General features: G+C 40.1%; 2 protein-coding genes across 5 annotated transcripts in view; both read right to left on the reverse strand.

Moving 5' to 3' along the window:
- Positions 1 to 1,179: 1,179 nt before the first annotated feature.
- Positions 1,180 to 5,866, reverse strand: zgc:113142 (uncharacterized protein LOC503524 homolog). The gene is made up of 4 exons (XM_061829780.1): positions 4,737 to 5,866; positions 4,434 to 4,586; positions 4,221 to 4,354; positions 1,180 to 3,888 (listed from the first exon to the last, which is right to left on the reverse strand). The coding sequence occupies exons 1-4, from the start codon at positions 5,089 to 5,091 to the stop codon at positions 3,523 to 3,525; spliced, it is 1,008 nt and encodes a 335-aa protein (XP_061685764.1). The 5' UTR covers positions 5,092 to 5,866; the 3' UTR covers positions 1,180 to 3,522.
- Positions 4,841 to 25,723, reverse strand: part of LOC133506018 (inositol polyphosphate-4-phosphatase type I A-like) — a 43,395-nt gene continuing 22,512 nt past the window's right edge. For 2 of the 4 annotated variants that reach the window (XM_061829721.1, XM_061829707.1), the window contains exons 16-26: positions 25,513 to 25,654; positions 24,124 to 24,288; positions 21,928 to 22,002; positions 21,019 to 21,191; positions 20,821 to 20,944; positions 20,201 to 20,268; positions 15,094 to 15,293; positions 14,218 to 14,315; positions 14,028 to 14,140; positions 13,722 to 13,876; positions 8,048 to 8,739 (exon numbers count right to left, since the gene is read on the reverse strand). In XM_061829721.1, the coding sequence (XP_061685705.1) occupies positions 8,607 to 8,739; positions 13,722 to 13,876; positions 14,028 to 14,140; positions 14,218 to 14,315; positions 15,094 to 15,293; positions 20,201 to 20,268; positions 20,821 to 20,944; positions 21,019 to 21,191; positions 21,928 to 22,002; positions 24,124 to 24,288; positions 25,513 to 25,654 (1,446 nt within the window). In that variant the 3' untranslated portion in view covers positions 8,048 to 8,606. Of the gene's footprint in view, positions 4,980 to 5,879; positions 5,971 to 8,047; positions 8,740 to 13,721; positions 13,877 to 14,027; positions 14,141 to 14,217; positions 14,316 to 15,093; positions 15,294 to 20,200; positions 20,269 to 20,820; positions 20,945 to 21,018; positions 21,192 to 21,927; positions 22,003 to 24,123; positions 24,289 to 25,512; positions 25,655 to 25,723 lie in introns of those variants that run through there. The other 2 variants (XR_009796385.1, XM_061829730.1) reach the window with 2 other exon arrangements.

Here is a 25,723-nt window from a genome sequence, read left to right on the forward strand (position 1 = left end):
GGGATGGATGTTTGGCCATAATGACTATCGTTACATTTTAATGCAAAAAGGCAACGCTTGCAAGCCCGACACCAACATCCCATTATTGACATAATGGGGTGGCAGTATTATGTTGTTAGGTTATTACATCACAGGAGGAACTGCTAGAATTCACAAAATAGGTGGTCATGAAGAAACATGATGTAGAAACACTCATGTAACATCTCAAGACATCAGTAGGGAAGTTATAGCTCGGGGATGGTCCAAAATTCTTGCGAGAAGCTTGTAAAAGCATATCCAAAACGTTGAACCCAAGTACAGTTCAGATTTTGAAGAACGTAACACAGAACTGTCTAAATTATGACATTAAGCAAGAAATATGTTTGGTAATTCTGACTGATCTAAAACAAGAAACGTTATATCTGATTTCATGTGAGAATAAAAGCACATCTTTATATATTGTATTTAAACTTTTAAACTTCACATGATGATGATGATGAATGACTATGCTTTAAAGTGGAAAAAGTTACCTCGCCCCAGGCATTTACGTCACCCGCTTGGTTTCCTTGAATGTTTCTCGATTTACCACTAACCTGAAGTAAAGTGACACACAAGATCTTTTTTTTTAACATTCATAATTTCACTGCCCTCCATGCTTTGTTCCTTTCAGTCAGGGGAAACATCCTGAATCAAAGGGAAATGTGTACATTGTACTGCTTATTTTAGCTTACCTAGAAGATGGCATATGTAAAAAAAAAAAAAAAGACCAACTTTACCTCAGTCTTGCCAAATGAATTAACACTTAAGAGCACAATACTTCATTTACTAAAAGGCAGAAGGCCTACAAGCCATTCAGTGGGTAGACAAGGCACTGAGTGTCATCTTCAATTACGGGTCCGCACAGGACATCAATGTGAATGAATGCACTTTCTGTCATTGTTGCCAGACTGGCTTCCTTTAAGACCAGAGGACATGTCAAAACCAATTACTGGATCAAACCCTGCCTGCTGGCTCCTCAAATGCACAGTGTCATAATATGATGCAGTTGTGTAACCAAAACTGGTTACTTCTCACCGCTTCAATACTGAAAACTCAACAAGCAGTATTACAATATTTCTTAGGGTGCTTGTCAGTCACAGGCACTTAGACCACTCATCCTTTTGGTCTTCAGAATTACAAAAAACAAAAATCTTACATAGATCCAGCCATCCATTTTTTTAGCCACTTATGTTTTTAATAATCCCTTCCCATGCAGCAGGTGAGATCGGATGTCTTTTGGATTCTGAACTGCAACCTAGTCTAAGAACCCCCAGATATTCTCCACAAGCTTATTAGGCGACATGGGAAACTGATTTATTGACTTCAAAGTTCTGACTAAAAGGAGCAAAATCTTATCTGGCCCCTCTCCTAAACTTGTCCATGTTTTGTCCCAGGACAGATTCAGAAACATGCACGATTTCTGTGGCAGCGCTGTCAATCAGTCCTCCCATTTTGCCACAATACTTCCTTCATCCTTTTTTACTTTTGACCTTTAGTCAGGAGAATAAACATCTGAAATGTACTACAATAAACAAAAAAGATTTTTCTTCAAATCTCACACTTTCACACGATACCATAAATGGAGGTTTTATATTTACACTGACCATAACAAAAGGCCTCTTTTCCTGGGATGTGGTGGAACGGTAATGGTGAAGAAAGTAAAATGTTCATTAGCAGGAAAAGCCAGTCATATTTCAGAATTTCCCTGAAAATATCTAGGTGTTATGTGCTGTTTTTTGTTTTGCACTTCCCAGCCTCCATAGTTTTGGCTACATTAAAAAAAAATGTAAGCGAATCACAACAAGGATTAAACTCACACCAGCAATTTTATTTGCTCCAACAGATGACATTAGTGAAAGGGCAGGATGACAAATTGACTTCAAAAAAACACATTCTGATAATCGGTATACTGAATATAGTGATGCATTTGTAATACACAAAAGATACAGGCCCATCGTAAAAGAGAACCCTTTATCAGTCACCCAAAGAGAAAAATCTATATGCAGTGCTAAATTGACATACGACTAATTTTACATGCGAGTTTTCCGGCATACGAGCCGTGGCTCGGATGATTTTTGCTTTTTCTTGCGAGCCAGGATTTGATGTATGGGCCGCGGGTAGATGGCGCAGCGATCGGTAAGATGCTGAGACGCACATCTTCAGCTTAGCTTTTTGCACTTCACTCGGTCTTTCCGCTTGTCTACTTCGGCTTGGGAGCAACTCTGTGCAGCTGTGCTTGCGTTTTGTTCTTATTTTGCATTTACTCAAGTCAATTTCCATTGTGGACCATGCGGCCCCAGAAAGCAAGTGCTAAAGTGAGATGAAGAAGAGGCTGATGTCGATGGAATTAAAGTGCAAGTAATAGAAAAACATGAACAAGGTGAATGAGTGAGTGACTTGGCAAAGAGGTATGACCCTTCTATGTCAACGATATGTACAATTCTCAAGCAGAATCAATCAAGTCAATAACACCAGTCTAGGGGTGTAAAAATTATTTCTAAGCTACGGAGCTCCGTCCATGAGAAGCGAGCCGCTGCTGGTTTGAACATTTTAGGAAAAGCGTTACGCAGCATCTTCAGGCATGGCGAGGCTGCCAGATCTGATGTGAAGGCAGCTGAGGAATATGTGACAATTTTGTAGAGCTCATCGAAGCCGAAGACCACCAAGATAAAGGAAGAGTGGCCAAGGTAGGAGAAACCTTCGGACTTTGTGGCGAAGAAACATCCAAAAAAACTGGTTGTGCTATGAAATGAAACGCGCTTTACACATTTCTGAAACAGTCAAAAAGAGGCACAAAAAAACCTCCTTGCACAGGTATTTTTTGAAACGGCCATCTGGTGACACAGAACAATCCGTTGCAAAAAAGGCCAAAATTGTGCAGGAGAAAAGACCTCAAGATAATTACGCAAAACTGAAAATTAAGTTCAGTGATGAAGTGTACTGTATAGCATTAAGAGTGTACCTAAGTGAAATAATCCAAATGAAGTTGAGCAAAAGTGAAAGTTAAACAAACCCTGTTGCAATTAAGTTCACAGATAAAGTGTAAAGAAGTAAAGTGTAAGGGAACGAAAGTGACTGAGAAACCCCCTCCCCGACAAACATCCTCCATCTGCCCTTCACCACCCTCCACCTCTGCCAGTAGCTTGTTTCCAAAAGTCACCTAATTTTAAATACACTAATAATACACTTTATAAAAGCAATTCCTTTCTTTACATTCTCTTTTGTTGTTTTTATAGAATATTTTTTATTTATAAATACACATTTGGCATTAAAAGACATCAAAAATAAAAAAATGGGGTGGCAATTTGGGGGGTGGAACAGATTAATGGCACTTACATTAATTTCAATGAAAAACTCGCTTTGTCATATAAGCAAATTGAAGTATAAACTCGGTCACGGAACGAATTAAACTCATATGTCAAGGAACCACTGTATATGTTTTTTTTTTTTAATAAAACATAAAAGCATATACACATGTACATTCATACAATGAAAAGTATTTTCCTATTTCACATACAACATTTCTTTTCTCTTAGCATACATAGGGCTGAGAGAAAAAACAGAGTCAGTGAGTGCAGTAGGGAGAAAAGGGTAGAGCTGAAAGAACACCCGATCCATGACTGAGACTACCATGTACCTACGTTTTGGGCTTGGGGCTGTAAGGGCATGCAGCATGGCACTGATGACCTTGTCTGGGTTGGTGAAGCCCGTCTTGCATGTTGAGACAAAGTACTCGATGGCCAGCTCAATGTAGGCTTGGTTGAAGATTTGCTTGCGCTCATCGTCGAACTTTACCCAAACATCGGACAGGGTTTTCATCTTCACAATGTTGGTGGCTTGGCCAAAGTTCCCTGGCTGAATGATGCTAACCTAAGAAGGGAAACGTAGTTGAAGGTAAATCGAGATTTTCTCTTTATTCATCTTTGTAAGGATACTTGAGACGTGGTCTGTGATCAGGGATCATATAATTCAACTGTTAGGTTACTAGACAAACTGGCAATAGTCTGAACTAAAACTTTTCATAGCTCATATGGGTGTGATTTACCACAAAAGTGCTACAAAGAGAAATGTCAAACAAATCTTATTTCATGCTGGTTTTACACTCATACACCAATGACAAAAAAAACATTTGTGAATCTATCCAAAATTTTTCTTCCTTCAAAAACACATGATTTGTTTGTGCTTCTGTTTCGTCAACGTACCTTCACACCAAAGCTGGCCATCTCCACCCGTAAGCAGTCGGCAAAGGCCTCCAGTCCTCGCTTTGACACGCTGTAACTTCCCATGTTTAGACAGTTGAAGAAAGAGAAGATGCTCGACACGAAAACCATCCGCCCTGTGACCAATCAAGATGAACAATGGGCTGGCACAACACGACTGTCGGAAAATGATCACAGACTGGTTTTGTTCTTCACCTTTTGCGGCACGCACCAAAGGCAGGAAGGCCACTGTCATCCTGATGCAGCCAAAGAGGTTGATGTCCACCATGTGGCGGAAGTCTTCAATTGTGCTCCACTCTATCTCTGCCCAGTCTGAGATGCCGGCGTTGTTCACCACTGCCCACAGGCCTGGAGACAAAAACGAGCTAATTTATCTTTCGGTAAAAATAACAAAGATGCAGTGTGGTCTCGGAACTGATCTTTGATGCTCTCAATTTCAAGAGTCAGACAAATAAAATATATACAATTCTCACAGATAATCACATTTTCTCTTCTCACCTTTTTCCGGTAGGTTCTCCTTAACAATCCCCTTTGCCTGCTGCACATCTGCATCATTGGTGACGTCCAGTTTGAGGATTTTCAAATTACTGGAGCTCTCTCTGGCTAGATTCTGGGCACCTATCCCCTGTGGAAACAAACAGCCGGCAAAGACCACAAACCCCTTGTGGTCCAAGCATCGAGCCAGCTCGTATCCGAAGCCGCTGTCACAGCCGGTTATCAGGACGGCGGAGCCGTGTCCATCTACGGCAGAACGACAGTGCCGGCGGGATAAAAGTTTACAAAAGGCAAAGAGCAGAGCAGCCAAGACAGGCACAATGCAAAGGAGTTGGTAGGTGGATAAAGAGGCGTTCATGTTGCTGAGCTGTCAGTGAATCTCTCCCTCTGTGAACAATCTGTTTGTTACAGCCCATCACCCGGTTCTTTATATGCTGGTGTGAATATTAGAACACAATTTGTTCAGGTTTGCATGTGACGTCTGACTCCTCATTGCCTCCTTACTTGATATCTGATGTTGTTGTTGGTGCTGTGAAATCAAACAGACACACTTATGCTGTACACCACTGGGGTCAAATAAATCGATTTGATCTTATCTCACTCCAATGTTTTCAGCGTTTTGTGGATGGTGTAATAAGTCAAGCAATTCCATTGTCAAATGCATTGAAACTGCTCATTGACAGCTGCAGCGTTTTGTCAGTGAAAACATATTTCAGTCCATGTACAGCGATCCCTCGTCTATGGTGAAGGTTGGATTCCAAACTACCCCTGCAATAGGTGAAATCAGCAAAGTGGTGTCCATGTTTTTTCCTTTTAAACTATTTTTTTAAATAATTTTTTTTAAAACTGTATGAATCCCCACAGTCCCACACTCATTAATCTTTCCCACATTATTAAGCTTTATTATATTCAAACATTTCCTATACTCTTAACATTTTACAGTGTAGTCTTAAACATAATTAATACTAAGAACAAAGTGAAAATGAGTGGAAAATAGACAGATGGAGGGATATAAAGTTAATTCAACATTGAAGTTGATTCCAATTTTGAATGCTTCGCACATCTGGAAAGAGGATTACAGCTGCCACTAAAATATCATTTTCTTTAATTTATGCCGTAGTGGCTGCTGACAGGCAAATACTGTACCTCAATTCTTTCAACAGGTGGCCAAGTTGCATCTTTACTGTGAGTTAGCTGTTACAGCTCCCAGCCTCATCTGGTGCTAACTGGCAGGTACCTTGGATGACAGAAAACATTTGGGCGACATTGTGGGCTTAAAATAAAGTATTGTAACATCTTAACACGCCAACATGTTAGTCTACTTATCTTGATAAAGTAATGAAATCCAGTTACTGTGAGATGTAATTTATGGCATCAACTAACTCTGCTCCCCCACCCCTTGCTTGTCCCCGCATTCATGGAAAGTGAAGTATTCAAAAACGCTCAGAAATCTTTTCATTTTACATTTAGTTTGATTGTTTTAGGCTAGAAAATATTTATTTCACCACAGGAAGTATCTTAAGCAATACTGTTTCATGTGAGCAATAAATATGATTACAAAATCTGCAATTCACTGAATACGTAATAAATTCCCTGTGACATAGCAAGGAATAATGTATACTGTATGTATAATTTTTTTAAAATGACAACTACAAAATTAAGTTTCTCTGATTTTTCCAAGTATGTTGGAGTAAAATGGCAGATGTTTGAGTAAAAGAAATTGAGATAAACGACTGAAAACATTTAAAAATGTCAAATATTGCTTATAGAATTTGTTCACTTAAAAATATCACTAAAAAAATAGAAAAATCTCTTCAAGAATGGTGGTCAACGACCAAATGATTTGGGTTTCCTAATAAATGGAAATTATAAATCAATTAAAGTCATTCATTTTATTGGTCAAAGTGTGCTTATCTTAAAACCTCCATTAACGGTAAAGGCAACGTTTTAACCCTGCCAAAAAACAAATAAAATAACCCTCGTATATAGCGTTAATAATTATAGGAAGTTTGGGGCAGGTTAGTTAATCAATAGTCAATAGTTAGTCAATAACAATTAATTTAAGCTAAAGGTCTGGAAACTACTTAAATGTTTAAATAAAGTTTCAAATATAGTAAGAACCCAATAATTACTTTATTCTTTGTGCTGGAAGCTTGTTTATGCAATTGAAATGGAATTTATGGAAATAAACATTAAGCAACAAAGACCTCGTTTAACTTTAATAACGCGTCGTAAACAACAACAGTTTTGCTTTTATTTAGAAAAAGTAAACATCTGAGGCGGCTGCTGACAATCAATGGTGCGTTGCTAAGAACTGTGATATTTACTTTCATGGCTGAATTTTTTTAATGCTATCTGAAACAGCTTACGTGATGCTTCTAAGTAGTCAAAGTGGTTCTAATTCAGGGAGGCGTGAGAACAACCTTAATGCCAACACTATTTGATTTCCCAAAATCAGGTGACAACTCTATAAAAAGTTTTGTTGACAGTCTTTTTTTTGAAAAAAATTCAGTGTGGAGGACTCCTAACCCCAAACTCGTTCAGTCAGGATGTAGTGGAAGGATGATTCATTGAAATTTAACAGGCCTACACTGTTGAAACCAACAGTGACATCACATGGGTTTGAACTAACAAACATTTATTGAGGTCATTTTTTCCCCCCAAAAACAGAGATTTCATGAAAGGGCAAGATTCATTGGGAAAACGTTATTCTTCAGTATAGTAATGTGTAAACACAGTATAAAAAAACTGCTAATGTATCGCAACCTCAGTCAAAAGCCATTTAAAACAAGTTATAAACCCAGTGACAGGAAAATACATTGTTTACAGTATATTCAGGAATAAAATGTTTTTTTTTTAGAGCTAGTAATGTGGCTTGTGTCAAACAGTTACTCTGTTCAGAAATAAAAACAATAAAAAAAAATCCATTTGCACTTTTGTGTGCAACGGTCTCTTCCTGCCTGCCCATCCAAAAGTCTTGTGGAATTCAGTTGGAGTTTAAAATAAAGGAGTAGTGTACACCACAAACATTTTAAAGAAAAGTTACATAATAATAATTTATTGATGTGTCCAGTATGGAGTACACGATCCCTCAGGTCATGATAATTTTTGGAGATAATGCTGCTTTGTCTCCAAACAAGTAGCTGCTTGCTTAGTTGCAATGGCCTGGCTTAAATCCTCGAGTTCCCATGGTGATCAAAATCCATGGGGCCCGTGTATAAAAAGATTGGGGAATGACCTGCCCACCCAAAAAAAAAATGTACTGGTAAGAAAACAAGTGATTTCAAATTGAGCGTCACAAGTAAGTAACACTATTTTGACTGAAGAATGTCAGAGTTCTTTTATTTACAACTTGGGAACTGTTTTAAATTATGAAAAGAAAAATGCATGTCTTGTTTAAAAACAAATTACAAGAAAAACATACTGCACAGTAAAATGGTTGAATGTGACTTTTTTTTCCAAGGGATCTAAGCACATAAGCCTAAGATCATGATGAGCAAGGAAAACAATACAATTTCACCACAGTTCAACGATCTTGACATAAGTGAGATGTAAATAGACACGTTTGACAAATTATACATTTTTGAGTCTAAATGTTAAACACAGGTCTTTCGGCTTCCCGATTGCAACCATATTCCACCAATTTTTAAGATGATGCAGTTTTTGTATCTGACTAGGAGTCTTATACACGTCTGTAATCATAGGCAGTAAGTTGTGCACTTACATACGAGTATATTAGGAAATACAACTACAGGACAGTAGAATACTATGTAGTCCGGGACGAAGGCAGAAGTTGCTGGGAACGTCACGGCTGTAGAATGGTGAACAGTGTGAGGTTCTGATGAGTTTTACCCATAAGGGCGTGGATTCCCATCAGGTTTCCACCTTGCCATACGTGCCGTCGGGTGGCCGGTAGTGCCTCGGGAAAGCTTTGAGTTGCAGGCAGTTGAAGGCGTACTTCCGAGAGCCCACGTTCTTCACAGTGTTCTCACGTCTACAACCCTCGCTGATGAAACAGGAAACATATCACAGGTCACGAATAAATCACTTATGCCGTGTGTGCTGAAAATAATAAGAGGACATCGACTATTATTGCATTCATAGGAAAAGACAACCTTTGTTCTTTGTCTTAAGCAAAAAGACTTTCCACCTGATGTTATGTCTGGGGATGCCCAATAGATCTTGCTCTTGCGGAAGAAAAGGGAGGACTTTGGACACAGGAGGGTATTTTCAAAGCTTTGATTCAAATGCTGAAGGATGTTTGTTTGGGGTAAAATGACGACAGCGCCGTTTAAAGTCCATTTTGTGTAACAAGTAGCATCACAGCAAAATTCAACATTTTGACTGTCTGAACTGGAAAAATAAACAGTTCAATCCAACTGTTTATTTTCCAGAGCGCCATCTGGTGATTTGACAAGTTCAACATTCACAATTAATAAAGAAAAGGAAAGTATTCATACACTTGTGAACATGTGACAACTACAGTATCTGATTAGAGTATAAGAACTAATTTAATAATAAAATGTGTCAAATAAAAAAAAAAACTTCATATAATGCAGCAATGATACATAGAGCTTTATTGCATATCCATCATAATACAGTTTTCGATCTTATAAACATATAGGTGTGTACTATGGATATGTTGCAAATATACTATGTTTCAATAAAAGCATTTAAATACAATTCTGAAAACTAGCACAAGCATTTTATAAACGATGTTAGTTTCAGACAAACATTTTTTGTTTGTATTAAAAAAGAGATCAACCAATATCGGCGCGCATATTTGTAATTTTTACATCAGCATCAGTATTTTATCATCATTTTAATCTGACGTACTGCTATGCAGAAATGAATGAAATGAATTGAAAACTGGGATACTCTCTCTATCTCTCTCAGTGCCTTCTGATCTTCTCTATAATTTTCCATCAATATCCTACAGGCAAATAATGTATGCGTGATACAATTCCTGTGCATCAAACCATACGCCTGCTCAGAAATACTCACTTCTACCCGGAGTCTGGCCTCCGCGTCAACTTCATTGTGTGGTTTATCACCTTTATTTCCACAACTCTGCACATCATCCTTGTTCTTAAAAGAGTGCACTCGCTTATCATCGTGAAAAGAAGGGTTGTTTCAAAGTACTATCTATCAGGATAACAATATTGTATTCTGTATGTCCTGTGAAATTTTAAAATTTAAACTCCGGTATTCACAAAATTAGTTTTATTAAAAAAAAAAAAAAGAAAAGAAAAAAAAAAACGTTCAAGAATTGGCAAAACTAATGTGGTGTTTACTTAAATCTCCACATACTGTAAGCTTATCTTTAATACCGCACACAGAACCCATGTACAACATATGGAAAGTCTCCACACCTTGTTTGAGAGACTGTTAACATCCAAGCAACAGTTCAAAATTTGAATGTACTTGGAGTATATCTAATGTGTAAAGGGATCCAAGGTAGTTACAATACTTATTTTATTGACGGGGAAAATGGAATGCTAACTTAAAAGATTATCGATCCTGTTACTCTGCCAAGAAACATCTATGTGGTTGCTGGCTTCTGACAAGGTTCCCTTGAGCAAGGGATCGTCCCAACCACACCTGCTTAAGTGGTGCCAGCACTCTGTTTTTATCTGGAATTTCTCCTTGCATGACTGCCTTTGTGTGCTCTGGCTCTTGAATAATAAGCAACACAAAAAAATAGTTTACATTGGAGTGGGAGTTGAATTTGCGCTTGATGGACATCTTTAACCATAATAAATTAAAAATTCTAACCATTCTAATTAAAGACAATATTGCTCAAGTTGTTTCTAAGCACAAATATGCATCATTAATACAGTACATTTAGTGACAGCACAGTGGTTAGCGCATCTGGTTAAAAGCTAAACATTAGAGCTTGGGATGGGATGTGGGTTCAAACCTCAACTTGGGAGTGTTTAGTCTGTGTTTGTTAGTATTCTTCCCATAGTCCAAACAATCTGTGTTATGTTCATTAAAGACTGAAAATGTGATGAGTTGTGATTTTAAAAGCTTGCCCATCCCACTTTCAGTCCTGTGGTTGACAGATGATTTGTCCAGGTTTTTACTTAGCTAACACCGCAGACCAGATGGGACAAGGATCTGCTTCATTGTGATCCTGATCAGGCTTTCAAAGAAATGGAAGAGTAAATAATTTCTAATTTCAGCCTGCTGTTGGGTTTAGAAATAGTATACGTACACCATGTAATTTAGTTCTCGCTACATACTGTTAGAGTGAATTCTTCAAAAAAACAATTAAAAGTGCAGTTATTGTGAACAATAAACAATTACATGACAATGTAGTCTTATAAAATATATCTACCTACATTTGTCATCTGTTATCTGCAAAAGCGCATGAGGACATGACAAGTAGCTATTTAAATGCTTAAATATCAATTTTGTGCAAACTTATATCACTTTCAATGTGGGTTACCAGCCAGTTTTGGGCAGTCTTCCAACAAGCCATACGCAGAAAATTCTCTGATCCACAACCATCAATTAAGGTCACTTGACATCATTTCCTGCATGCTGCCAATATCCAAAGTTCTTTGCAAAACCACAGTGGACCCACAAAACAGTTGTGAGTGCGACCACGGGTTACTTACGGAAAAGGACCACACTCTGACAGTAAATAATAACTGTACTACACTAAGATCTGGTCAGTAAATTTGACAGGAAACAGGATAATGTTTCTGTAGATGAGGCATCAGTTAAACATGCAGCAGAGTTAGCACAGGACAATGGCGCACATCCTGAACCGCACCAACCTACTCTTTTGCTGAATATTATTTTCAATTAGAAAGAATTAGGCTGGGCGCTAATTAAGTAATGTTTCTCATCTTCTCAGGTGCAGCGTAGTCTTGCCAAGATAAAAGTTATGCTGAGAAAGAGCCAAACCACCAGGAGGCTGGGACTGAGGGCCAGCAGGGGCAGCGAGTACAGGAGGCTGGGGTCCATGCGGAAGTCGCGCACCGGCAGTAAACAGCTCAGGTTCTTCTGGATCACACCCTCCCTTGTCCCAATGCTGAGGCGTTGGGGGCAGGAGCGGTAAGGACCAATGAATTATGAAAACGTGTGGGAGGGGTGAGGAAAAATTCAGGGCGTGTGGTATGAAAGGTGCAAGAAGTGAACGAGAGCAGAGGACGCAAATATAAACATATAGCATGTAGATACAGAGAGGTGATGCAATGACACAACAATGAAAAAAAATAAGAATGCCCATAACGTATCTCCCAAAAAAAAAAAAAAAAGTCACACAAATGTTAAACATGTAGGAAACAGGAAGTGGGAAAGGAAGAGAGAGAGAGAAAATAAGAGAAAATTCAGAAAGATGAATCTTGGTAAATGTATATAAATATATTGTGCTAGTGAGATTTTCTTCTGTTCATGTACGCCAGAAAAGTTGGGATGAGAGTGTGAGAGGCTGAAGCCTGAATTTTTTTCATGCTGGACTGAGCCAATGTAAAACTGGGCTGCGATAAAAGAGAGGGGTGCAAAAAAATAGAGGCGTCGACTCTGAAATCAAAATCCACAGATCTCCAGTTGGAACACAATATCCTCTTTTTGGTGATACCAAACTACAGTGAACCCCCGCTATTATCATTCTAGTGACAATTTGTAAACAAGTCATGATAACCCTAAAAGGAGTTTGTAATTTCCATAGATGCCACTAGACGGCAGGAAAGCAGTTAAAACAGAGACTCTTATAACCATTTATATTCATGGAATGGTCCAGCACTCACGTGACCCTTGTGAGGATACGCAGCTTGGAAAATGGATAATATACTGTTACAACACAAAGAATGAGCAACAAAGAATCAACATCAGTAGGATGTATTTAGCATGTACACAATCATGAACCAAAGTTACATATATAACTAGTTAGTAGTTGAACTTTTCAACACACACGAGGCTCATTAATAGAATTAGAACTGTGTATGTATGTTTTTTCTGGCTTATCCCATTAGGGGTCGCCACAGCGTGCCACCTTTTTCCATCCAAGCTTTTCTCGTGCATCTTCTTCTATAACACCCACACTCCTCATGTCCTCCCTCACAACATCCATCAACCTTTTCTTTGGTCTTCCTCTCGCTTTTTTGCCTGGCAGCTCCATCCTCAGCACCCTTCTACCAATATACTGACACTTTTGTCTCTGAACATGTCCAAACCATCTAAGTCTGCTCTCTCTAACCTTGTCTCCAAAACATCCAACTTTGGCTGTCCCTCTAATGAGCTCGTTTTTAATCCTATCCAACCTGTTCACTCCAAGCGAGAATTTCAGCATCTTCATTTCGGAGACTACCATGAAAGAATTAGAACACTAGCCTAAAACTGATGCTAGCACAAACTGATGTGACACATTGGCAAAGAAATATGTGCAATAGCAATTTACACATATGGTATAAGTCAAACTCACCTTTTCACATTTCCGCACAATAAATGTTTGAAAAATACAGTACACCGGGAATTAGTGGCTACATCATGAGAGAAGCACAAATATACTTTTATTTACACTGACTAAGCACAAGGTATACTACTTGAGGATCACCAACAAAAAAAGGCCATCTCAAAACTAAATGAAAAAAACACCATAAATAAATCAAGCCTAACAACATCAACACCGATATTCCATGAGATGCCACAGATGTCATAATTCTATTGCTTTGGCGCGAGCTCAAAAACTAGGCAAGGTTTTCAGTGACTGAGGATATGTTCCCAAAGAATTAGCAAATGTGCCAATTTACGAATGCCAAATATGCGGGGGTTCATTGGTTTCCTCGTTCAAATCCACATCCGTGATTGCAGTCTTCACCAAGCATGTGAGAGTGAATCGTACGATAAACAGCAGCAGTGGAGGAGAAAGTAGGATACAAATAATGGTGGTGGCCAAAATAATATTGAAAAAAAAAGGGCCTGTGCTAAATCCCAAACAGCAAAGCACGGCGATCACAGCAGAAAAAAGCGTCATACCTGCGCATACAGTCGAGCGCCTGAGTGAAGACTTGTGGCGCCATGCCATGCTCATGCTGCAGGATCAGGCATTGCTCCAAGGTGACCGACATAGCTGTCCGGTCTTTGGCGCTTTTGCAGCTGGTGAAACGAACCCCATTAAGCCGGCGACAGATCTGTAATCAACAGAGAACATTGATAGTAAGTTGAAAGGATTCATAAAGTCTCATTGCATTCGAAACATATAGTGTAGATTGCTCATTAGGAGAAGAACATTTGTGTCCGTCAATACCACAATGAAAGGAATATTTAACACAAGAAGTTCACCTCGGCAGCTTGCCACAGGATATCCACGTTCTTGTTTTTCCTCGCCTCTACGTTCTTTCCCAAAAACCTGAGCACCTCTGGAAGACAGGTCTGAGAACGAGACGTCGGGAGGCCTGTGGTTCAGAGGACATTTTATTGGCGTCACCATGTTGATGAATTGGGCTATGTATCTTTTAGATGTATCGCTTACAGTCCTCAGGCAAGACTTCTTTAAACTGTTCATAGTAAGAATTGAGCCTTGTTAAACTCTCCATGTTGATGAGCTCTTGAAGGGACGTGTCTCCAAACCTGAAACATGCGAACACCAATTTTTTTTAACTCTAAAGTCACAAAACAAGTGAGGCAAGAGAACACATGCTATTGGACGCATGTTCGTATCATCACAGGATTTTTATTTGTTTTCTTCCTGTGTGTCAGCTGATTTATTTGATGCTGACTTCATTCATGGTTGTTTGGCTCTGTGAGACTAATGGGAGCACAGCTCCTCAATAAAGATGCCTTACTCTTTCTGCACCGTCCATTCATCTGAATGTAACATTGAGCTGGAACAACTTAACTTTCCACAGTAATGCCATCTCCGGTTGACCACCATAAGTTTATCATTCAAGAATTCAGTCTGTCTTGGCTACTGAACGTTTTCACAGAATGGTTGCCAGCTCCCAAGCTGCTAACGGCTAGAGCAAAACACCGGACAAAAACTCATCAAGGGTCGACAGCCACGAAACAACCAAATTCCTGGTGGACCATCGCTATATATCCGCTAAACAACCAGACTCATGCAATGCTGTAAGTAATTGCACCAGATTGCAAGCTACACTACTTTCACGGAAAGCACTAGGGCACTGAACTGTGGCTACGGTTACTGCAAATTTTTTTTTTCACTTGACTCAACAGCCGACATCTCTTAAGCTCTTTCTATCTTAAATACTGTATTGGCTCACAGAACAGAGCAAATATCAAAATAGCGATGGCTCCGAACTTGAAAAACCTGTAAATTGGGGCATTAGTAAGTCAAGGTACTGCTGTAAATCCTCTCTCAGATCATCCCAGTGCTCCTCTTACTCACTTTTCCGCCAGCGTCTGCTGCTCGTTGATGCCGACGTTGAAGTGCACCGGCTGGACCCTCAGCAGCATGCCGCTCTGGATCTCTCGCGGCAATGCATCAAACATGGTTCCCGGCAAAGGGATGCGGACATTGAAACCGTCGCGGTTGCCCGTGATGACTGGCAGCATATCGAGGGGAGCGCTGCCTGTTGCCTGTGTGACCTTCAAACAGTTTTTTTCCTCCTTAAATAGCGCTTTTGTAGACACTTAAATGTGTTTTAAAATTGCACACATTCCTTCACTCCACAGTCATACCTGGTGGTGTTAAGCTATTTCTGTAGGCACAGCTGCCCTGGGGCAGCCTGACGGAAGGGTGGCTGCCATTCTGCACCTACAGACCCTCCGACCACCATGAAACATCCAACCACATTCATTCGTGTTGGTATTTGTCATGCAGGTATGTGGCAAACACTAACGAGGGGGCATTCAGGAAACATCATTTAGGATTACCTCTCACAACATATGCAAATCAAACACTCCCATACATACTACTGAAACACCCTCACACTAACTATTACTGAATAATGATTCAGTTTACATACATTGCTCTTAAAGGCTCCGTCACACCATGACGTTCTGGTCAATGTTCTCTGAACATTTCAATCGTTCCATTTTTCAGCGTTCTCAAATGAGGATGACACATCTGGCGTGTGATTAACGTGTGTCTAACGCATGATTAACATGTGTCTAACGCACGAGAAGTGTGTAACGGCGGCCAAATAAGATACCCCTAAAAACTATTAGCGTGTACTAACGCGTCACTGGCGCGCGACGAGCGATTTGTCAACGTGTGACTAACGGGTGAATAACGACAGAATAGCGTTTTGCTGGCGTGTAATTTTTACAGTGGAACGGGAACGATAATGTTGGAAATTTCATAGTCACTTCAGTTGTTCTCGTGAGTTTGAACAGTCAGGATCATGCCGTCTAGACGAAAAAAAGGTGGGCTGCGGACGTCAGCAACTAGCGCTGCAAGTAAGAATGCAAAGCCTCTTTCACTAGCAATGTCTTTGGAGGAAAAAGAACATCAGGAGGAAGAGCACGTACGAGAAGTAACGCAACATGTGACACCCCCTGGAGACCCTACACCATGAAAACCCCAGTGATGACGGTCCGACGGTAACAAACGATAAGTAACAACCAAATGACGCTAGAGTAACGACTGACTAACGATAGCCAAACGCGTGCAACGCTCGGCGAACGTTAGTAAAACGTTCCGCAAACGTTCTTCAACGTTCTGCAGCGTTTAAAATTAAACGTTGATGAACGCTGGTCTCGGTGAGAACTTTTGTGCATGTTCAAAACTTTTTTTCCGGACCAGCGTTCTCCGCCGATTCCCAGCGATCATTGACGTTCACTAGTGATCAAACAACGCTCTTCTGGCACTATCCCGGCGACCATGGGGGACTACCAACGTTTCCTCAAACGCTATAGAACGCTGACCAGAACGTCATGGTGTGACGGGGCCCTAAGCATCTATCACTTCTCACACAAACACACTATTAAAACTCACTTTTTTGCCTTCACATACACAACTGAAAAGCTCTCACAATTTTACAACTGAAACAAGCACACTACCGAAAGGCTTCTTTCACACATTACTGATTTTTTTACCTCTCCATCACCACTAAAGCGCTCTTAAAAACTACTGAAATTCTTATATAGATATGCTACTAAAACACTCAAGCACTACTGAAACACTTTAAACACTGCAAAAAAATGAAAATGTTAAGTATACAGTGGTTTGCTAAAAGTATTTAATGCAGCCCTATGGGGGCACAAACCAGTGCAATCTGTAGGCCGGTCCCAAGCCCGGATAAATGCAGAGGGTTGCGTCAGGAAGGGCATCCGGCGTAAAAACTGTGCCAAACAAATATGAGCGTTCATCTAAAGAATCCCATACCGGATCGGTCGTGGCCCGGGTTAACAACGCCCGCCCCCGGCACTGCTAACCTGCAGGGCGTCGGTGGAAATTCAGCTACTGTGGGTCGAAGACAAAGAAGAGGAGGAAACCGGATCCAGCGTCAGAAGAAAAAGAGGAATGCACAGAGCCTACAACTGAGTGTAGGGACTTTGAATGTTGGGACTATGACAGGAAAAGCTCAGGAGTTGGTTGACATGATGATTAGGAGAAAGGTTGATATTCTGTGCATCCAAGAGAGCAGGTGGAAAGGTAGTAAGGCTAGAAGTTTGGGAGCAGGGTTTAAATTATTCTACCACGGAGTAGATGGGAAGAGAAATGGAGTAGGGGTTATTTTAAAGGAAGAGCTGGCTAAGAATGTCTTGGAGGTGAAAAGAGTATCAGATCGAGTGATGAGACTAAAATTTGAAATTGAGGGTGTTATGTATAATGTGGTTAGCGGCTATGCACCACAGGTAGGATGTGACCTAGAGTTGAAAGAGAAATTCTGGAAGGAACTAGATGAAGTAGTTCTGAGCATCCCAGACAGCGAGAGAGTTGTGATTGGTGCAGATTGTAATGGACATATTGGTAAAGGAAACAGGGGCGATGAAGAAGTGATGGGTAAGTACGGCATCCAGGAAAGGAACTTTGAAGGGCAGATGGTGGTGGACTTTGCAAAAAGGATGGAGATGGCTGTAGTGAACACTTATTTCCAGAAGAGGGAGGAACATATAATGACCTACAAGAGCGGAGGTAGAACCACGCAGGTAGATTATATTTTGTGCAGACGATGTAATCTGAAGGAGGTTACTGACTGTAAAGTAGTGGTAGGGGAGAGTGTAGCTCAACAGCATAGGATGGTAGTATGTAGGATGATTCTGGTGGTGGGTAGGAAGATTAAGAAGACCAAGGTAGAGCAGAGAACCAGGTGGTGGAAGCTGAGAAAGGAAGAATGTTGTGCGGCCTTCCGGAAAGAGGTGAGACAGGCTCTCGATGGACAACCGAAGCTCCCGGAAGACTGGACGACGACAGCCAAGGTGATCAGAGAGACAGGCAGGAGAGTACTTGGTGTGTCATCTGGTAGGAAAGGGGAGAAGGAGACTTGGTGGTGGAACCCCATAATACAGGGAGTCATACAAGGAAAGAGATTAGCGAAGAAGAAGTGGGATACTGAGAGGACTGAGGAGAGGCGAAAGGAGTACATCGAGATGCGACGTAGGGCAAAGGTAGAGGTGGCAAAGGCTAAACAAGAGGCATATGAAGACATGTACACCAGGTTGGACACGAAAGAAGGAGAAAAGGATCTCTACAGGTTGGCCAGACAGAGGGATAGAGATGGGAAGGATGTGCAGAAGGTTAGGGTGATTAAGGATAGAGATGGAAATGTGTTGACTGGTGCCGGTAGTGTGCTAAATAGATGGAAAGAATACTTTGAGAAGTTGACGAATGAAGAAAATGAGAGAGAAGGAAGAGTTGAAGAGGCAAGAGTGAAGGACCAGGAAGTGGAAATGATTACTAAGGGGGAAGTCAGAAAGGCATTACAAAGGATGAAAAATGGGAAGGCAGTTGGTCCTGATGACATACCGGTAGAGGTATGGAACCAATTTGGAGAGATGGCTGTGGAGTTTTTGACCAACTTATTCAACAGAATACTAGCGGGCGAAAAGATGCCTGAAGAATGGAGGAAAAGTGTTCTAGTTCCCATTTTTAAGAACAAAGGGGATGTTCAGAGCTGTGGGAACTATAGAGGAATAAAGTTGATGAGCCACACAATGAAGTTATGGGAAAGAGTAGTGGAGGCTAGACTCAGGACAGAAGTAAGTATCTGCGAGCAACAGTATGGTTTCATGCCTAGAAAGAGTACCACAGATGCATTATTTGCCTTGAGGATGCTCGTGGAAAAGTACAGAGAAGGTCAGAAGGAGCTACATTGTGTCTTTGTGGATCTAGAGAAAGCCTATGACAGAGTACCAAGAGAGGAACTGTGGTACTGCATGCGTAAGTCTGGTGTGGCAGAGAAGTATGTTAAAATAGTACAGGACATGTATGATGGCAGCAGAACAATGGTGAGGTGTGCCTTAGGTGTGACAGAGGAATTTAAGGTGGAGGTGGGACTGCATCAGGGATCAGCTCTGAGCCCCTTCCTGTTTACAGTGGTAATGGATAGGCTGACAGATGAGGTTAGACTGGAATCCCCTTGGACCATGATGTTCGCAGATGATATTGTGATATGCAGTGAAAGCAGGGAGCATGCAGAGGAGCAATTAGAAAGATGGAGACATGCACTGGAAAGGAGAGGAATGAAGATTAGCCGAAGTAAAACAGAATATATGTGGGTGAATGAGAAAAGTGGAGGGGGAAGAGTGAGGCTACAGGGAGAAGAGATAGCGAGGGTGGACGACTTCAAATATTTAGGGTCAACAATCCAGAGCAATGGTGAGTGTGGTAAGGAAGTAAAGAAACGGGTCCAAGCGGGTTGGAACAGCTGGCGAAAGGTGTCTGGTGTGTTATGTGACAGAAGAGTGTCTGCTAGGATGAAGGGCAAAGTTTACAAAACAGTGGTGAGGCCGGCCATGATGTACGGATTAGAGACGGTGGCACTGAAGAAACAACAGGAAGCAGAACTGGAGGTGGCAGAAATGAAGATGTTGAGGTTCTCGCTCGGAGTGACCAGGTTGGATAGGATTAGAAATGAGCTCATTCGAGGGACAGCCAAAGCTGGATGTTTTGGAGACAAGATTCGAGAGAGCAGACTTCGATGGTTTGGACATGTTCAGAGGCGAGAGAGTGAGTATATTGGTAGAAGGATGCTGAGGATGGAGCTCCCAGGCAAAAGAGCGAGAGGAAGACCAAGAGAAGGTTTATGGATGTGGTGAGGGAAGACATGAGGGCAGTTGGGGTTAGAGAGGAAGATGCAGGAGATAGGCTAAGATGGCAAAAGATGACACGCTGTGGCGACCCCTAACGGGACAAGCCGAAAGGAAAAGAAGAAGAAGAAGAAGAAGGTTTGCTAAAAGTATTTGCCTTTTCCCTTCTCAAATTGTTATTTTTGTTTTGCTTCCAGATCTTCCATGTATGCGAGCTTTTCAGTTTGTGTGTGTGTGTGTGTGAGAGGTAATCCTCAATTATGCCTCTGACGGCCTCTCATAAACACTACTGATCCTACCTTAAAGGTAACATTTCGTAGATCCATGATGCCGACGCTCATGTCCTCCAACATGGCCAGCTCCTCACCTAAAACACATTACAAAGCTTACCAAAAAGAGTTTATCCACATCTTCACTGGAGCATCTTAAAGGTAAAGTTTCCACCTTATAGAATACCTTATGGCTCTGAAAAATTACATCTACAACTAAATACAAGGTTAAGAACTTTGACAAGACCCAGCACTTATAAATATGAATTACAACAAAAAGAATGATGTTCAACAAAAATTCTGCAGGTGCTCTTAATGTAAAATGCAAAATCGCTGATCAATCCTAATTTCCCACACCACGCTTGATGATCTTTCATGGAAAACTACAGTATTTGCCATGAAACACAAGATGGGAATTCCTGATAGTACAAAATGAAGGGGGTTTGGGACGGGGGACCTCACCCCCACACAGAGACACAAAGGCCCAGATGGAGCACTTAAATGTCTGGCATAGTTCATTTTGCAGTCTAACAAGCAAATTCTATAATTTAAAAAACTTTAGAGCACTTCATCACACATTTTCGAAAAGTAAAAACATGTATGGGAACCATAACGACAAGAAAATGCACATGTTGCAAGCATGGCTGTACCGTAGGTGCTGAGTAAGGACTCAAAGTGAGCCAGCAAGCCAATGGTGGACAGCTGCCGGAGAAATCCATTATCACGTAGTCCATTCCTCAGTTTTATAATGAAGCCGCAGACTAGAGCAGTGAGCTGGAACACACAAACACATGCCAAAATGTTGCATCTCTGTGCATACACACGTCACACTTGAAGAAACAACTGACCGTCTGGCAAAATACGATGTCACGGCGGTACTGGAGGGACACGTCCATGGCGATGGTTGGGGCAATGTCCTGCATCAGTAGAAAAACCATGGACTTTTTGGCCTTGTCACTCATCATGGCAACACAGTCAGTCAGCGTGGTGAGGAGAGGGTACAGAGCCTCACTCCATTCTCCTGGGAACATAAGCATCTCTTTTTAACTTTGGCTTAAAATGTGGAAATTAGGTATACACTCAAGTTAATTAATATTGGGACATCTCTACAATTCTCAACTTTTTGACTCTAAACAGCATCAGATTGGATGTATGTAATGAAAAAGATGTGCTTTATCTGCAGACTTTAACTTTATTTTTTTCAGACTTTTTAATTTGAGGATATTTACACATCAAAGTAATGGTGTAGGGAATTTAAGAGTTCGCATATACTGTACGCCTCTGACTTTTTCAGAGACCAAACATTTAAATTAAATGAACAAATGAATTGTTTTGTCTTCACCAAGTGAAATGCATGCTCAATCAGATCCAGAACAGGTGATTGACTTGCACGTTACATTAAGACTCAATTACTTTGCCTTAAAAATCTCTTTGGTTTCCTTCACAGTATGGTTTGGGTCCTTCTCTATTCGCAACGTGGTGCCAAATGATTTCTGATGTCCCATGTATGTTGTATATTTTGGACTGCAATTCTTAAAGAATAATTGATCTTAGAATAGAACTGATCTCAAGTTTTAACTTTTTCCTACTCCATTTCAGATTTTCAGTACATAGGATAGTTATTTTTTTCCCCTCATCTTATTTTGCTACTTTGTTTCAACAAAAACTTTAATCGAAAGTGAATTGGGACAGAGGAGACAAGGAGAGCCATAAGAGTGGCTTGTGGTGTGCTGGTGATGCTGAAAGAAAGTAGATACCTGGGTATGCCTCCGCAAGAGTGGGGCTTCCATCTAGATGATTGGATGAGGTGCAACAGGCGTGATTAGCGACTGCTGTAAACCACAGAGATCCAGACAAATATTTACAGGGTTCCGACACACCAAATTTCAAAATGGCATACCTTATCCAGACTTTAATTTCCAGAATTCACAGTTAAAAAATGTGGACCATTCTGATTATTTGTATGCCATAATCTCGCAAAATTATAAACTGATGACTACCTACGCAAAGTCCATTAGTCCTTGATTATTATATGTAGAAAGTTTTACTCAATTTCTTTTCTCATGCAACACCTGAGGATATGACTTTGAAGTAATTCTAAACCCATACCTTTCTAAGTGAATGTAAGCACTTAACTATTCCAGCATATACGTTTTATAGTTTGATAATGTTAAATAAAAACACAATTACTTTATGATAAAATCAGTTTGCATTATTACCCATAAATTCAATATATTTATATGTGACAGTTGACGCCAACTTGTAAGCACTGTACTCTGTCGGGTCTTTCTAGACTGGACACTGGCATAAAGTTCTTGCAGGGTTTCAATCAAGACATCAATTGTGAAGTGTTCACATTTGTCAATTTTTGCATAGAAAGCTGTCCAATTTTGAACATTGTAATGATGTTTTAACAGGAACGACCAGGGAAGTTAGAAGGGAACTTTCCGAGTCAATCAGGATCAAGTATTTGCAAAGACCACGGTATAATACTGTGTGCTCTCAGGCAAACATTATAGATGCAGGCTCGGAAGTGCTTCTCTTCCAACACAAAAAGTACCTCTCAGTTTCAAAAAAGCTTGTGAGTCCAACATCACTCCTTTTAATATGATATTGCTTAAGTGCTTAGTTTGTTTTGATCAATCCTTAAACGATACCAAAGAACAATATTCTGTTGAAAAACAGTAATAGAAAAGAATAAAAAGATTTTGTGAGAAAATTAAATGCAAAAGTATGTGATTATTTGATTCATGGGTGGAATAATAGAAAGAATAATCCATTCTAAGAAACATTTGAGAGTGAAACCCCAACTCCATTGCTTGTGAAACTGTTTAAAACTGATGAAAGCATGGAAAACAGCATGATTATATGCAAAATGTGCAAGAGGAACTGTGCTTGTCGCTGAAAAGCTTTTCAGGCCTACTCTATCACTGAAAAACATGTTGCTGCAAGAACACAATCCAGCTAATGTTCTTGCCAACCGTTCCAGTATATTAAAAAAAGATACTCTAAGCTGCTTTATCAGCCCGTAACAAAAGTGTCATAGCTCTAAGAAATGTCAATCTGGTGCATTCATTGAAATGCAAAGGCCAAAGTTTTGAGATCTAATTTTGAGATCCACTTTGAGACTTGGTTGCAAAAATGATGTTTTTTGACTCTTACATCACTGCCTCCTTGTGGATGAAACGTCACAATAGAAAATAATAAAAATAAAACTTCAGCATAAGCACTGAAATGCGTATCTATAAGGACATTGCCTTAGTTTTAAAAATCGTCTTTAAAAAATATTTTGCCTTGTGAATTTTGTTGAATCAAATGCAGCTTGAAATCATTCCAATATATTGCATTTTGTTAAATTACTGTACTAATCTGTTGGGTACATATGAGCTTGAAAAAAAACATTTGGATTTAATTTCACATACCCATTTCAAGACTAAAATGCAATTGAATTTAAATTTAAAGGACCCATATTTTGGCTATTTAATGATAATGGCGAATACTCAATTCCTCCCCTTTTTTACTGCCACCCTTTAAAATATATTTGTATTTGTATGAGAGCTAAGATTTTTTAAAATGTTGATTTTTCTTGTCATTACAGCAAAAACGTTCGAGGATCCTGAAAATAAACCTATGCACTTTTACCCATGTTTAATAATACAGTTACTCGACTGTTAAACAGTGTTGGATTATTTAAATTTTGATTTCACTATGCTTGTGCAATCTGTACAAGTGCTTTATTTAGAAGTACTGTGTTGAGAATTAAGCATTTAGGTGTTTTGAACTGCCTCCAGTTTGCTTGGGAAAGGCTGAAGATCTGGCAACACTCAACACACAACAGTGAAAGATTCCAGAATGGCACAATAGAGCACTCGAATGAGGTGAGGGAAACATGAAAAAAGATAAACGTATAATTGTTGATGCAGAACAAGCGCACACAAGTGTAATAAACCTACAGCTGTCTTGTTCAGGACTTGGAGGGCATACAGATGAGAAGGTAGACAAAGAGGAGGCCGATGATGATGATGGAGGAGGCAATGGTGATGATGAGGATGACAAAGATGGAAACTCTTTCGATGAATTTTCTGGGTTGATCCAGAAAGCTTGTCGTTTTCTATCACCTTTGCAAAGCCACATGGGACAAAGTTCATGATGCCATTTGTTTGTCACAGCCTGTTTATTACTTAAAGGAGACATAACTTGCAATTTCTTTCAACTTTAAATCTGTTCCCAGTGTTAATAAATGCCTGTGATATACTTTCTTCAAAATATGCCAAGAATCAAGAATTACAAGACATTTAAGTCACCAATTTTGTCTCATTGAATTCAAGCTGTTTTTAGGAGATTGTCCTGTTTCATGCAAACAAGTTACTGCTCACCCCGCCTCCTCTACTGTGGAACCATACATGTCTGTGTATGTGGTACATGCAGGTGATCCATCGCGAAATAGCCATACTTCTTGCCCCCATGTTGTCAACTTGGCCAGAGATTTAGGCATGGAGCACTTTTCAGAAGCTCAGATTGATAATCTTGTTAGCTAATGCTAGTTGGTACAGCCAACAAAACTCACGGCACCTTTGCTTACCATTTGGCTTGTATGTACAGTACATACTGTTTTAGACCGTGTAAACAGGCCATTGTCTGAAAGTGGCAGAGCTTCACTCACCCAAGGTGCCAATCTTGCACTAATTCCATGTCTACTTCTGTGTCTATCCTTGTTTATCTGCTATGGCCCAAGAGTGTTAATATTCACTGGGTCCCCATCAAATTATGCTTTTGTATTGCTTTTTTCTCTTTTTATGTGCTTCTATTTTTTTGTTGGGTTAATGGTGAATATTGCTACTGTGGCAATCTCTTATTGGATAAATAAAGTGATACATCTACCTATCTCTCGACAGGCAGAGAATCAGAATCAGCTTCATTGGCCAGGTGTGTAACAACACACTCTCGCCCAAAAACCTTGTTTCAACTATCTTAATTGAAAAGTGGTTACCTGAGGCATCGGACAAGTTGCTAAATATAGTGACACCGTTGCTAAGTAGGCAATTCTGATGTGGGAGCAGTATTATGTAAATTAAAATGGCTTCAAAACAGTTACTTGATTGTGTAACTCATACTGGGTAGGCGTTCCAGAAAGACAACAAATTAAATATAAGCAACTAAAAAGTTTATGCAGCCTTCAATTTTCCGTAATGCTTTTTTTCCATGTTGCTGGTGACCTCAAGTCCATCCCAGCTGACTTTAGGTGAGAAATGGTATACAACCTAAAGTGGACCATTAAAAAGTCAATTTTCCACAATATGTCCCCTTTAAGTGTGATATCTGTCTGTGTGGGCATGTGTTACCTTTCTTAATGCAAGCACTCTGCAGGTCCGCATTGATTCTGTCTTGAATGGCACTGTCTGGCTTCCTTTCTTTCTGAAGCAGTTTGTCCACACGCTGGATGATGCATTCCAGAGACTTGTCCACATTCAGCCAGACTTTCTCCTGACAGCATATGTGACGAGGCAGAGAACTATATCACATATTTGCCTGCTCATCTTTGAATACAAAGTG

Source organism: Syngnathoides biaculeatus, chromosome 2 (assembly GCF_019802595.1).
Source record: "Syngnathoides biaculeatus isolate LvHL_M chromosome 2, ASM1980259v1, whole genome shotgun sequence".
Classification (NCBI taxonomy): Eukaryota; Metazoa; Chordata; class Actinopteri; order Syngnathiformes; family Syngnathidae; genus Syngnathoides; species Syngnathoides biaculeatus.